At 42.8% G+C, this 15,687-nt stretch overlaps 1 protein-coding gene across 2 annotated transcripts in view; it reads right to left on the bottom strand.

The window, feature by feature from the left end:
- Positions 1-2,388: 2,388 nt before the first annotated feature.
- BTBD2 (BTB domain containing 2) overlaps positions 2,389-15,687 on the bottom strand; it is a 133,397-nt gene continuing 120,098 nt past the window's right edge. For both annotated transcript variants that reach the window (XM_069740649.1, XM_069740647.1), the window contains 2 exons: positions 12,863-13,009; positions 2,389-2,858 (listed from right to left, as the gene is read on the bottom strand). In XM_069740649.1, coding sequence (XP_069596750.1) covers positions 2,697-2,858; positions 12,863-13,009 — 309 coding nt within the window. In that variant the 3' untranslated portion in view covers positions 2,389-2,696. The remainder of the gene's footprint in view (positions 2,859-12,862; positions 13,010-15,687) is intronic.

Here is a 15,687-nt window from a genome sequence, read left to right as displayed (position 1 = left end):
TTATCTAATGGTCACTTCAGTCTGTCCTTCTGGCTCGGATATTCATTGGTTGCGGCCTCTGTCTGTCATGGAAATGCAAGCACTTGCATGGAAGCACTTGTAGGTTCAAGGTGTTCACCACACATCTAGATAGAGTCCTTGAGGAGTCTAGTTTTCAATTTGTCACTTGTGATGGTTTTAGGCACCTCAGGGGCTCTCCAAATGTGACAAGCATCCGCAAACCGTTCCATCAACGTCTGTTTCAAAACGTCACTCATTCCTTTCTGAGCCCTTCCATGCGCTCAAACAGTAGTTTTCCCCTACATATGGTGTATCTGCATAGTAAAAAGAAATGGCACAACAACTTGTGGGGTCCATTTTCTCCTGCTAGCCTTGTGAAAATAAATTTGGGGCCAAAAACATTTTTGCGGGAAAATGTGATATTTTCACTGCTCAACATTATAAACTTCTCTGAAGCACCCGAGGGTTCAAGGTGCTCACCACATATCTAGAAAAGTTCCCTGAGAGGTCTAGTTTCTAAAATGGTGTGTCAAATGGTGCTCCTTTCCTTGGGAGTTCTGCCGTACATCCAAACAGTGGCTTACCCCCACATATGGTGCTCAGGAGAAACTGCGTTACAAATTTTGGGATCCAGTTTCTTCTGTTACTCTTGTAAAAAAAATATAAAAATTTGGTCTAAAGTAAAAATTTTGTGAAAAAAAAAAAAGTTATAAAATTTTTCATTCCATTAATTACTGTGAAGCACCTGAAGGGTTAATAAACTTCTTGAATGTGGTTTTGAGCTCCTTTAGAGGTGCAGTTTTAAGAATGGTGTCACTTTTTGGCATTTTCTGTCATACAAACCTCGCTTGGAAAAAATAAGAAATCGCTGGTCAACTTTTAACCCTTATAACTTCCTAACCAAAAAAAAAAAATTATGTTTCAAAAATTGAGCTGATGTAAAGTAGACCAGTGGGAAATGTTATTTATTAAGAATGTTGTAAGTCATGACTTTGAATCTAAGGGCATAAAAATAAAAAGTTTGAAAACTACTGAATTTGCGACAAATTTCAGTTTTTTTCTCTAATAAATGCAAGTCTTATCGTAGAAATTTTACCAGTATCATGAAGTACAATATGTCGAGAAAAAAAAAACAGTCTCAGAATCAGTGGGATCCGTTGAAGCGTTCCATAGTTATTACCTTATAAAGTGACAGTGGCCAGAATTGTAAAAATTGGCCCGGTCATTAATGTGAAAACAGCCTTGGTGGTGAAAGGGGTTCTCTGGCGAACAAACGTTAATTTTAATCAATAGATCTACAGATCTGCATATGTCCCTGTGGGGAATGTAGACTTCAGCAAATTGACCTAACTTTGGAGTCATCTCTGGATGGACATTGCATTATCATTAGAATGCAAAAACTTGAGAATAGCTATAAGTGTGTCCGCGACATAGCCACGCCGCAAATTGGAGGGTTATATAAAATATATAAAATATCTAAACTCCAACATTGCAGAATTTGTGGCTTACACAGTATTCCTATTTAAAAAAACAAGGACCCAGAATTTGACCATTTCCACAAAATCTACAAGGGGTCCAATTAGTGAATAATGAAATACAGTTTTGGAAAATAAATTTGTGTACAACACTGCTGACTCAAATAAAATTTCAAGAAATGTTTAAACACAAAAACATAAAATCTTGATTAAAAAATTGAGAAGAGTTGCTCATCAACGAGGTACGTCACCAATCCGTGCTCAGCGACTGCAAAACATGCACACAGATTTTGCAAAAATTAAAAAAAAAAAAAAAAAGGTATTTGCCAAAAATTGAGCAGAAAACCTGACCAGTGATTATATGATCAAACATATTGGATTACATTTATTTCTGCTAACATTTAAAAGGTGATATCCGGGACTTTATGGGAAAATAAACAATGTGCTAAAGCACTAACAGGCAGGTAATTGCAGTTGATCTGCATGTTGTGCACAGCCATACCACTCCTGCCAGGGATTCAGCTGCCTCTGCTAACGCGACGGAGTGTGACTTCCGATGTCATTCTGTGACAGCGGGCTCCCCTCAGTTAGGGAGCGGGGATCCCGCTGTCAGTCACAATGACGTTGGAAGTCCCATCCTGTTAAAGCAAAGCGAAAAAGAAGCCTCCTTGACATCAGCAGAGGCTTCAGAATCCCTAGAAGAACCAGTCTCTGACAGCTCTGTACCGGGGAAGAACAGCACAACAGGCTGTTAGTGCCTATAGGTACAAGGTTTTTTTTATTTTTTAAAGTCACCAATACCCCTGTAACAGGATTGTTTTTCTTTTAGTCTAAATAGCTGAGCATTAATTATTTTACGCTGCCTCGAAGTACTTCAAATCTAATTCATACCATTCACGCACAGGCTGCAGCATTACTACTTACATAGAAGATAATTTATTTAAGTGGCACAGAAAGACAAAGTTCATATTTTGGCATTTACTAGGTCTCCAAAAGGAGATATGGGTGAATGGTGATGTTAAGTAGCCATGCCAAGTGCTGAAGACTTGCTAATCGTGGGAAAAATGTCAGTAGGCGCGGTCTACATAGGTCCGATAAGGTCATCCACACTATCCCAACTGAAAACATTGTCCTATGCTAGGCACACTAGTCTTTGAAATGAATCCTTTGGATATAAAATGTGACGTAGCCACTGTCTTATATCATCTGAGTAGAAGTGGCTTATGTGTAGAAAATAATCTCAGGGATCTGTCCATCCTCAACTGAAGTCCCATTGTTATTACCAGCTGCATAACAAAATGTAAAGCACGTCTTTGCACCAGTAGTTGGAGATTCGTGGATAACTTTGCGTAGGCCTTTTGTACCATAGTGTGAATCCGGGCCCTAAAAAAAAAAAAATTTGAAAAGTTATTACTACAAATCCAGGTGCAGTTTTTCAATTATTACATCACTAGACATGTCCTTAAAGTTTTTAAAAAGAATAGTTCAGTAGTAAAATCATCAAGCTATAAAAAAACAAACAAAAAAAACGATATGCGCTAGCAAACAGTCTTTTGTTAAACTGAGCTTTTATTATCAATTTGTCCCTTCTACTGGGTGAACTGTAATTCTTGTCCACAAATCTCTTACCAACACTCACTTGGCTTCACCCAAGTTAATATCTAATTTTTGTTGACTTTTAGGCTGTGTGCACACGTTCAGGATTTTTCGTGTTTTTTTTTGCGTTTTTTCACTATAAAAACGCAACAAAAACGCACACATATGCATCCCATCATTTATAATGCATTCCGCAATTTTTGTGCATATGTTGCGTTTTTTTTTCCATAAAAATAAAAACGCATTGCGGTAAAAAATGCAGCATGTTCATTAATTTTGCAGATTTTTTGCGTTTTTACCACTATTTAATTGCATTGGGAAAGCTCCGGAAAAAACGCGAAAAGAAAGCATGCGTATTTCCTGCAGAAAAAGTCTGGTTTTGTTCAGGAAAATTCTGCAGAAAATCCTGACGTGTGCACATAGCCTTAAAATGTTTGTTTTTCTCAGATACACAAAGGATGCGGATGGACCAGCCTTCATTGCCATAATCTTTGGAGAGTACATTAGCCACCAGTGCCGATCATATCCCAGGTCACATAACCAGTTCTGTCATCCATTGCCAATCTTGTGCCACCTTCAATCACTACATGGAAGTAAAGTGTGGTATTGCCGAGTCCCTGTGATAGGTTCTGCTCCTGTAATAATCCGTCCATTTGATCTGGGCCTATTTGACCACGGACGATTACATCTGCACAATCGCCCGCACACACAGGTGGTGTGTGGGATATCGGCGATACATCATAGATGACGATACAGTTGAAAGCAATAATGGAGGAGAGAGCGCCATATGACGCTCCCTCTCCCTCCATTCCCCTATGCCTCTGACACAGCAGGAGCATCATCAGTGACGATATCGTGCACCATGCTGTGTGTGCCAGGCAGACAGCAGTGCAGCTGGCGATACCGGAGCAGTGCCGAAATCAGCTTGGGAATGAGGAGGAGAGGTGTGTACTGCGTTTGTTTTTTTATATATATTTCAGTGAGTTACTCCTGGTAGCCATAAGACCGTAAGACTGCGGGGCTGGATAATATTCTTGGATGGGGGGGGGGTTCACTACATTAAATTCCATGTGGGGCTGGCTGCATTATATTCTTTGGGGGTGGGGGGTGGGAAGAGCCTGCATTATACCCTATGGGGAAGCTACATTATATTCTGTGTGGGAGGGAGGCTGCATTATACCTTATGAGGGAGCTACATTATATTCTATGGAGGGCTGCATTATAGCCTATGAGGGGGCTACATTATATTCTGTGGGGGGAGGAGGCTGCATTATACCTTATGAGGGTGCTACATTATACCCTATGGGGGGGGGAGGCTGCATTATACCTTATGAGGGGGCTAAGTTATATTTTATGGAGGGCTGCATTGTACCCTATGAAAGAACTACATTATATTCTATGAGGGGGCCACCCCTGCTACACAATTAAGATGTGTACTACTTTATATTATACCCAAATGTTAGCATGCTTTACTGCACAATTGGTGGTCTTGTATTTATTTCTATGTAGCTACATAGTGGGCCCCAATTATGATTTTCTCTGGTGGGGCCAAGGTGCTCCAGTCCTACGCTGATGACGACATCTGGGTCACCAGAGCTAGGAAATGCGCTGATCATGCGCAGTGCATGATCAGAAAGTCTGTCAGTGCAAAGCTGACAGTTTCTACAGCTTGGGGATGCTGCTGCATCTCCATGCTGTAAAGCGATCAACCTGCAAAAAATTATTGTCCCATATTGAGACAAAGTAAAAAAGTAAAAAAAGGTTTTTAACCCCTTTCTGACATGGGACATACTATCCCGTCGAGGTGGGGTGGGCACCCATGACCACGGACGGGATAGTACGTCCAGCGCGATCGGCGGCGCTCACGGGGGGAGCGCGGCCGAGTGTCAGCTGCCTATCGCAGCTGACATCCGGCACTATGTGCCAGGAGCGGTCACGGACCGCCCCCGTCACATTAACCCCTGGCACACCGCGATCAAAGATGATCGCGATGTGCCGGCGGTGCAGGGAAGCATCGCGCAGGGAGGGGGCTCCCTGCGGGCTTCCCTGAGCCCCCCGCAGCAACGCGATGTGATCGCGTTGCTGCGAGGGTCTTACCTCCCTCCCGGCTTGTTCCAGGCCCGGATCCAAGATGGCCGCGGATCCGGGTCCTGCAGGGAGGGAGGTGGCTTCACAGAGCCTGCTCAGAGCAGGCACTGTGAAGCAGCCTGCAATGCTCTCAGATCGGTGATCTGACAGAGTGCTGTGCACACTGTCAGATCACTGATCTGTGATGTCCCCCCCGGGACAATGTAAAAAAGTAAAAAAAAATTTTTCAAAATGTGTAAAAAAAAAATAAATAAAAAAAAATAAAAATATTCCTAAATAATGAAAAAAAAAAAAAATATATATTATTCCCCTAAATACATTTCTTTATCTAAATAAAAAAAAAAAACCAATAAAAGTGCACATATTTAGTATCGCCGCGTCCGTAACGGCCCGACCTATAAAACTGGCACACCAGTTAACCCCTTCAGTAAACACTGTAAGAAAAAAAAAAAACGAGGCAAAAAACAACGCTTTATTGTCATACCACCGAACAAAAAGTGGAATAACACGCGATCAAAAAGACAGATATAAATAACCATGATACCGCTGAAGGCGTCATCTTGTCCCGCAAAAAACGAGCCGCCATACAGCATCATCAGCAAAAAAATAAAAAAGTTATAGTCCTGAGAATAAAGCGATGCAAAAATAATTATTTTTTCTATAAAATAGTTTTTATCGTATAAAAGCGCCAAAACATAAAAAAATTATATAAATGAGGTGTCGCTGTAATCGTACTGACCCGAAGAATAAAACTGCTTTATCAATTTTACCAAACGCGGAACGGTATAAACGCCTCCCCCAAAAGAAATTCATGAATAGCTGGTTTTTGGTCATTCTGCCTCACAAAAATCGGAATAAAAAGCGATCAAAAAATGTAACGTGCCCGAAAATGTTACCAATAAAAACGTCAACTAGTCCCGCAAAAAACAAGACCTCACATGACTCTGTGGACCAAAATATGGAAAAATTATAGCTCTCAAAATGTGGTAACGCAAAAAATATTTTTTGCAATAAAAAGCGTCTTTCAGTGTGTGACGGCTGCCAATCATAGAAATCTGCTAAAAAACCCGCTATAAAAGTAAATCAAACCCCCTTTCATCACCCCCTTAGTTAGGGAAAAATTAAAAAAATGTATTTATTTCCATTTTTCCATTAGGGCTAGGGTTAGGGCTAGGGTTAGGGCTACAGTTAGGGTTGGGGCTAAAGTTACGGTTAGGGTTTAGATTACATTTACAGTTGGGAATCGGGTTGGGATTAGGGTTAGGGGTGTGTCAGGGTTAGAGGTGTGGTTAGGGTTACTGTTGGGATTAGGGTTAGGGGTGTGTTTGGATTAGGGTTTCAGTTATAATTGGGGGGGGGGGGGGGTTCCACTGTTTAGGCACATCAGGGGCTCTCCAAACGCGACATGGCGTCCGATCTCAATTCCAGCCAATTCTGCGTTGAAAAAGTAAAACAGTGCTTCTTCCCTTCCGAGCTCTCCCGTGTGCCCAAACAGGGGTTTACCCCAACATATGGGGTATCAGTGTACTCAGGACAAATAGGACAACAACTTTTGGGGTCCAATTTCTCCTGTTACCCTTGGGAAAATATAAAACTGGGGGCTAAAAATAATTTTTGTGGGAAAAAAAAAGGATTTTTTATTTTCACGGCTCTGCGTTATAAACTGTAGCGAAACACTTGGGGGTTCAAAGTTCTCACAACACATCTAGATAAGTTCCATGGGGGGTCTAGTTTCCAATATGGGGTCACTTGTGGGGGATTTCTACTGTTTAGGTACATTAGGGGTTCTGCAAACGCAATGTGACGCCTGCAGACTATTGCATCTAAGTCTGCATTCCAAATGGCACTCCTTCCCTTCCGAGCCCTCCCATGCGCCCAAACGGTGGTTCCCCCCAACATATGGGGTATCAGCGTACTCAGGACAAATTGGACGACAACTTTTGGGGTCAAATTTCTCCTCTTACCGTCGGGAAAATACAAAACTGGGGGCTAAAAAATAATTTTGGGGGGAAAGATTTTTTTTTTTTAATTTTCACGGCTCTGCATTATAAACTTCTGTGAAGCACTTGGTGGGTCAAAGTGCTCACCACACCTCTAGATAAGTTCCTTAGGGGGTCTACTTTCTAAAATGGTGTCACTTGTGGGGGGTTTCAGTGTTTAGGCACATCAGGGGCTCTCCAAACGAAACATGGCGTCCCATCTCAATTCCAGTCAATTTTGCATTGAAAAGTCAAATGGCGCTCCTTCGCTTCCGAGCTCTGCCATGCGCCCAAACAGTGGTTTACCCCCACATATGGGGTATTGTCGTACTCAGGAGAAAATGGACCCCAAACATTGTTGTACAATTTGTCCTGTTACCCTTGGTAAAATAAAACAAATTGGAGCTGAATTAAATTTTTTGTGAAAAAGTTAAATGTTCATTTTTATTTAAACATTCAAAAAATTCCTGTGAAGCACCAGAAGGGTTAATAAACTTCTTGAATATGGTTTTGAGCACCTTGAGGGGTGTAGTTTTTAGAATGGTGTCACACTTGGGTATTTTCTATCATATAGACCCCTCAAAATGACTTCAAATGAGATGTGGTCCCTAAAAAAAAAATGGTGTTGTAGAAATGAGAAATTGCTGGTCAACTTTTAACCCTTATAACTCCCTAACAAAAAAAAATTTTGGTTCCAAAATTGTGCTGATGTAAGGTAGACATGTGGGAAATGTTACTTATTAAGTATTTTGTGTGACATATCTCTGATTTAATTGCTTAAAAATTCAAAGTTAGAAAATTGCGAAATTTTCATAATTTTCGCCAAATTTCCGTTTTTTTCACAAATAAACGCAGGTACTATCAAAGAATTTTTACTATCGTCATGAAGTACAATATGTCACGAGAAAACAATGTCAGAATCACTGGGATCCGTTGAAGCGTTCCAGAGTTATAACCTCACAAAGGGACAGTGGTCAGAATTGTAAAAATTGCCCCGGTCATTAACGTGCAAACCACCCTTGGGGGTAAAGGGGTTAAATTGGAAAAAATATCTTTAAAAAATCCCCCAAAAAATCAAAAGATTGCATCTACAAATAAATATTTGAATGAAAAAAAAAAACCAAACAAAAGAAACAATAAAAAAGTACTGTATATACTCGAGTATAAGCCGACCCGAGTACAGGTCCTTCTCAAAAAATTAGCATATAGTGTTAAATTTCATTATTTACCATAATGTAATGATTACAATTAAACTTTCATATATTATAGATTCATTATCCACCAACTGAAATTTGTCAGGTCTTTTATTGTTTTAATACTGATGATTTTGGCATACAACTCCTGATAACCCAAAAAACCTGTCTCAATAAATTAGCATATTTCACCCATCCAATCAAATAAAAGTGTTTTTTAATAACAAACAAAAAAACCAACAAATAATAATGTTCAGTTATGCACTCAATACTTGGTTGGGAATCCTTTGGCAGAAATGACTGCATCAATGCGGCGTGGCATGGAGGCAATCAGCCTGTGACACTGCTGAGATGTTATGGAGGCCCAGGATGCTTCAATAGCGGCCTTAAGCTCATCCAGAGTGTTGGGTCTTGCGTCTCTCAACTTTCTCTTCACAATATCCCACAGATTCTCTATGGGGTTCAGGTCAGGAGAGTTGGCAGGCCAATTGAGCACAGTAATACCATGGTCAGTAAACCATTTACCAGTGGTTTTGGCACTGTGAGCAGGTGCCAGGTCGTGCTGAAAAATGAAATCTTCATCTCCATAAAGCATTTCAGCCGATGGAAGCATGAAGTGCTCCAAAATCTCCTGATAGCTAGCTGCATTGACCCTGCCCTTGATGAAACACAGTGGACCAACACCAGCAGCTGACATGGCACCCCACACCATCACTGACTGTGGGTACTTGACACTGGACTTCAGGCATTTTGGCATTTCCTTCTCCCCAGTCTTCCTCCAGACTCTGGCACCTTGATTTCCGAATGACATGCAAAATTTGCTTTCATCAGAAAAAAGTACTTGGGACCACTTAGCAACAGTCCAGTGCTGCTTCTCTGTAGCCCAGGTCAGGCGCCTCTGCCGCTGTTTATGGTTCAAAAGTGGCTTTACCTGGGGAATGCGGCACCTGTAGCCCATTTCCTGCACACGCCTGTGCACGGTGGCTCTGGATGTTTCCACTTCTCCACAATCTTCCTCAGGGTCCGGTCTCCTCTTCTCGTTGTACAGCGTTTTCTGCCACATTGTTTCCTTCCAACAGACTTACCATTGAGGTGCCTTGATACAGCACTCTGGGAACAGCCTATTTGTTGAGAAATTTCTTTCTGGGTCTTACCCTCTTGCTTGAGGGTGTCAATGATGGCCTTCTTGACATCTGTCAGGTCGCTAGTCTTACCCATGATGGGGGTTTTGAGTAATGAACCAGGCAGGGAGTTTATAAAAGCCTCAGGTATCTTTTGCATGTGTTTAGAGTTAATTAGTTGATTCAGAAGATTAGGGTAATAGGTCGTTTAGAGAACCTTTTCTTGATATGCTAATTTATTGAGACAGGTTTTTTGGGTTATCAGGAGTTGTATGCCAAAATCATCAGTATTAAAACAATAAAAGACCTGACAAATTTCAGTTGGTGGATAATGAATCTATAATATATGAAAGTTTAATTGTAATCATTACATTATGGTAAATAATGAAATTTAACACTATATGCTAATTTTTTGAGAAGGACCTGTATAAGCCGATCCCCCTAATTTTGCCACAAAAAAACTGGGAAATCTTATTGACTCGAGTAGAAGCCTAGGGTGGAAAATGGAGCAGCTACCGGTTAATGTCAAAAATAAAAATAGATACCAATAAAAGTAAAATTAATTGAGACATCAGTAGGTTAAGTGTTTTTGAATATCCATATTGAATCAGGAGCCCCATATAATGCTCCATACAGTTCATGATGGGCCCCATAAGATGCTCTATATAAAAATGTGCCACATATAATGCTCCATACAGTTCATTATTGCCCCATAGATGCTCCATATAAAGCTGTGCCCCATATACAATGCTCTGCACCGTTCATTATTGCCCCATAGCTGTGCCATATAGTGCTCTGCACCGTTCATTATTGCCCCATAACTGCGCCATATAGTGCTCTGCACCGTTCATTATTGCCCCATAGCTGTGCCATATAGTGCTCTGCACCGTTCATTATTGCCCCATAGCTGTGCCATATAGTGCTCTGCACCGTTTATTATTGCGCCATAGAAAGCTGTGCCATATAGTGCTCTGCGCCGTTCATTATTGCCCCATAGCTGTGCCATATAGTGCTCTGCACCGTTCATTATTGCCCCATAGCTGTGCCATATAGTGCTCTGCACCGTTCATTATTGCCCCATAACTGTGCCATATAGTGCCCTGCGCCGTTCATTATTGCCCCATAGCTGTGCCATATAGTGCTCTGCACCGTTTATTATTGCCCCATAGAAAGCTGTGCCATATAGTGCTCTGCGCCGTTCATTATTGCCCCATAGCTGTGCCATATAGTGCTTTGCACCGTTCATTATTGTTCCATAGCTGTGCCATATAGTGCTCGGCACCGTTCATTATTGCCCCATTGATGTACCATATAAAGCTCTGCACCGTTCATTATTGCCCCATAGCTGTGCCATATAGTGCTCTGCACCGTTCATTATTGCCCCATAGCTGTGCCATATAGTGCTCTGCACCGTTCATTATTGCCCCATAGCTGTGCCATATAGTGCTCTGCACCGTTCATTATTGCCCCATTAATGTACCATAGAAAGCTGTGCCATTGCTGCTGCTGCTGCAATAAAAAAAAAAAGCCATACTCACCTTTCTTGCTTGCAGCTCCCGGCGTCTCGTCCCGGTGTCTCTCCACACTGACTGATCAGGCAGAGGGCGGCGTGCACACTATATGCTTCATCGCGCCCTCTGACCTGCACAGTCAGAGCGGAGAGACGCCCGGCGTGTGGATCGTGGACAGGTAAATATGAGATACTTACCTAGTCCCGGCGCTCCTGACGCTGCCCCTGCCTGTCACACTGTCTTCGGTGTCGCAGCCTCTTCCTCTATCAGCGGTCACCGTTACCGCTGATTAGACAAATGAACATGCGGCTCCACCCCTATGGGAGTGGAGTCCATATTCATTTTTCTAATGAGCAGTCCCACGTGACCGCTGAAGAGGGGAAGAGCTGCAGCACCCGAAGACCGTGGGACGGCAGGGGGAGCGCCGGGACTACGTAAGTATGCCTCAGCGCCCTCTCCCCCTCACCCGCCGACCCTGCCGCCCACCGTGACTCGAGTATAAGCCGAGAGGGGCACTTTCAGCCCAAAAATTTGGGCTGAAAATCTCGGCTTATACTCGAGTATATACGGTAAATTATTTGTTACTGCCTGGACTGGACGTATAAAACTGTCTTATTAGTTAACCCTTTTAGCGAACACCAAATAAAAAAATAAAAAACAAGGCAAAAAACAATGCTTTATCATCATACCTCCGAACAAAGTGGGATAAAACGCAATAAAAAAGTAAGATAAAAATAAACATGGTACCGCTGAAAACTTCATCTTGTCCCGCAAAAAACAAGCCATACAGCTCCATCAGCCAAAAAAAAAAAAAAAAAAGTTATAGCCCTCACAATAAAGGGATGCAAAAATTATATTTTCTACAGAACAGTTTATTGTGTAAAAGCGCCAAAACATAAGAAAACTATATAAATAATAATTTTTTTTACAAATAAATGCAAGAGTCATATCAGAGAAAGGTTACCACTATCAAAGTACAATATGTCACGAGAAAATCTAAGAATCACCGGGATCCGTTGAAGTGTTCCAGAGATATTACCTTCAAGTGACAGTGATCAGAATTGTAAAAATTGATCTGGTCAGGAAGGCAAAAACGAGCTTCGCGGCGAAGGGGTTAAAGGAGGATAGACGTTGATGACAAACATAAAAATATAGTTTTGCCTCTACAAGAAGAGTCACTAGTGCGGCCACATTTCGAATATTGTGCACGGTTTTAGTCTCCAGTGTATAAGGAGGACATAGCTGAACTAGAGCGGGTGCAGGGAAGAGCAACTGAGGCTATGGGTGATCTGCAATACCAAGACTGGTTATCGTTCGTGATGAGCGAATATACTCGTTACTCGAGATTTCTCGAGCACGCTCGGGGGTCCTCTGAGTTTTTTTAGTGCTCAGAGATTTAGTTTTTCTTGCAGCAGCTGAATGATTTACATCTGTTAGCCAGCATAGTACATGTGGGGGTTGCCTGGTTGCTAGGGAATCCCCACATGTACTTATGTTGGCTAACAGATGTAAATCATTCAGCTGCGGCCAAAAAAACCCTAAATCTCTGTACTAAAAAAAAAAAATATTTGGAGGACCCCCGAGTGTGCTCGAGAAATCTCGAGTAACGAGTATAAATCGATCACTAGTTATATCTGGGGTTATTCGGTTTTGGAGAAACAAAGAGGTGATCTTCTTACAATGTGTAAGTATATACATAATGACAATATAGATGAATTGGGGTCTAAGACTTTTGTGGCTATAACGGCTTTTCCTTAGCTTCTATGGCCCATTTAACAGAATATAATCCCCCAAAATTTGGATTTAATTTAGACATTCAAAAAAAAAACAAAAAACCTTACAAATATAACACTATCAATTAGAAAAACAACAAAACAGAATCATTTGGTTATGCAATACCTTTAGTGTCGCACATGCAGTGTAGTTGACATTAGGTAGGATTTCCACTGGTTCTTTAAACATCACCCTAAATGTACTTGAAGAACCATCACAACTGAATCCTGTGTCATTCTGCCCAAGAACTGTATTGCTATCTGTGTGAATAATCTACAAAAAAGGAAAAGAAGGAATACAAAATACTTACATAATTAGGATTTAAACAAGGCAGAATAGTTTTGCTCCACGTGGATTCAGGATTGTATAGCAGCATGTGCTAGAATTTAAGACAAATTTGCAAGTTTCATGTGCTCCAAGTATATACGTAGAGTAATAGAATGACAGACTGCATGTTCTGAAATAATGCAATTAGCATTTTAACTTTGTAGAAGTTTCGAGGTTCTTCATCAGCAGACCTCTATTAGCAAACTATATTTCTACCACATAATGTCTCAATGCCACGCTTCGGATCCACCCTACATGATAGCAGGACGATCATGATGGACCTCTTATTTCAAATATTTTTCCCTTACTGCATTAGAGGAAATCTGTCAGCAGGTTTTTGCCATTTAAATCTGATTGCATCATGATGTATGGGAACAGAGCCTGATTGCTGGTATTGGACAGTTCCTCAGCAGCCAGCTTGCTGTAGTTTCAAGCAGCATATCAGTGGTGTGGGTGGGATTCCACAAACATTCTGACCACTTCTACATCTACAACAGAGATTCGATCCAAACCACACCATGCAGTCCAGCAGATGATAAATCTCTGAAATCAGGGTCTCTGCCACTACATCACGCTGTTCTCAGATTACAAGCAAAAATCTGCTTACAGATTCCCTTTAAATGCCAATCCGCATCATGTAAAGGTACCTTCACACATAACGATATCGTTAACGATATCGTTGCTTTTTGTGACGTAGCAACGATATCGTTAAGGAAATCGTTATGTGTGACAGCGACCAACGATCAGGCCCCTGCTGGGAGATCGTTGGTCGCTGAACAAAGTCCAGAACTTTATTTCGTCGCTGGATCTCCCGTGGACATCGCTGGATCGGCGTGTGTGACACCAATCCAGCGATGTCTTCACTGGTAACCAGGGTAAACATCGGGTAACTAAGCGCAGGGCCGCGCTTAGTAACCCGATGTTTACCCTGGTTACCAGCGTAAAAGTAAAAAAAAAACAAACACTACATACTTACCTATCGCTGTCTGTCCCCGGCGCTCTGCTTCTCTGGTCTGGCTGTGAGCGTCGGTCAGCCGGAAAGCACAGCGGTGACGTCACCGCTCTGCTTTCCGGCCGCTGTGCTCACAGCCAGACCAGAAAAGCAGAGCGCCGGGGACAGACAGCGATAGGTAAGTATGTAGTGTTTTTTTTTTTTTACTTTTACGCTGGTAACCAGGGTAAACATCGGGTTACTAAGCGCGGCCCTGCGCTTAGTAACCCGATGTTTACCCTGGTTACTGGCATCGTTGGTCGCTGGAGAGCGGTCTGTGTGATAGCTCTCCAGCGACCAAACAGCGACGCTGCAGCGATCCGGATCGTTGTCGGTATCGCTGCAGCGTCGCTTAATGTGAAGGGGCCTTTAGAAAGAACTTAAAAACCTTGCAGGAAGTGTTAGAAAAGAGATACCTGAGGGTTCAGGCAGCATACACACTGCATCAAGTGGCTTCAGCTGAAACTAGGAGAGGGAAGACACCCGAGGGTTCAGGCAACATACACACTGCATCAAGTGGCCTCAGCTGAAACTAGGAGAGGGAAGACACCCGAGGGTTCAGGCAACATACACACTGCATCAAGTGGCCTCAGCTGAAACTAGGAGAGGGAAGACACCCGAGGGTTCAGGCAGCATACACACTGCATCAGGTGGCTTCAGCTGAAACTAGGAGAGGGAAGACACCCGAGGGTTCAGGCAACATACACACTGCATCAAGTGGCCTCAGCTGAAACTAGGAGAGGGAAGACACCCGAGGGTTCAGGCAGCATACACACTGCATCAGGTGGCTTCAGCTGAAACTAGGAGAGGGAAGACACCCGAGGGTTCAGGCAGCATACACACTGCATCAAGTGGCTTCAGCTGAAACTAGGAGAGGGAAGACACCCGAGGGTTCAGGCAGCATACACACTGCATCAGGTGGCTTCAGCTGAAACTAGGAGAGGGAAGACACCGGAGGGTTCAGGCAGCATACACACTGCATCAGGTGGCTTCAGCTGAAACTAGGAGAGGGAAGACACCCGAGGGTTCAGGCAACATACACACTGCATCAAGTGGCTTCAGCTGAAACTAGGAGAGGGAAGACACCCGAGGATTCAGGCAGCATACACACTGCATCAGGTGGCTTCAGCTGAAACTAGGAGAGGGAAGACACCCGAGGGTTCAGGCAGCATACACACTGCAGCAAGTGGCTTCAGCTGAAACTAGGAGGAGACACCCGAGGGTTCAGGCAGCATACACACTGCATCAAGTGGCTTCAGCTGAAACTAGGAGAGAGGAGACACCCGAGGGTTCAGGCAGCATACACACTGCATCAAGTGGCTTCAGCTGAAACTAGGAGAGGGAAGACACCTGAGGATTCAGGCAGCATACACACTGCATCAAGTGGCTTCAGCTGAAACTAGGAGAGGGAAGACACCAGAGGGTTCAGGCAGCATACACAATGCATCAAGTGGCTTCAGCTGAAACTAGGAGAGGGAAGACACCCGAGGGTTCAGGCAACATACACACTGCATCAAGTGGCTTCAGCTGAAACTAGGAGAGGGAAGACACCCGAGGATTCAGGCAGCATACACACTGCATCAGGTGGCTTCAGCTGAAACTAGGAGAGGGAAGACACCCGAGGGTTCATGCA

The sequence above is a fragment of the Ranitomeya imitator genome, chromosome 1 (assembly GCF_032444005.1).
Source record: "Ranitomeya imitator isolate aRanImi1 chromosome 1, aRanImi1.pri, whole genome shotgun sequence".
Lineage (NCBI taxonomy): Eukaryota > Metazoa > Chordata > Amphibia > Anura > Dendrobatidae > Ranitomeya > Ranitomeya imitator.
The sequence above is the reverse complement of the archived record's forward strand: the minus strand, read 5'-3'. Positions and strand labels throughout refer to the sequence as shown.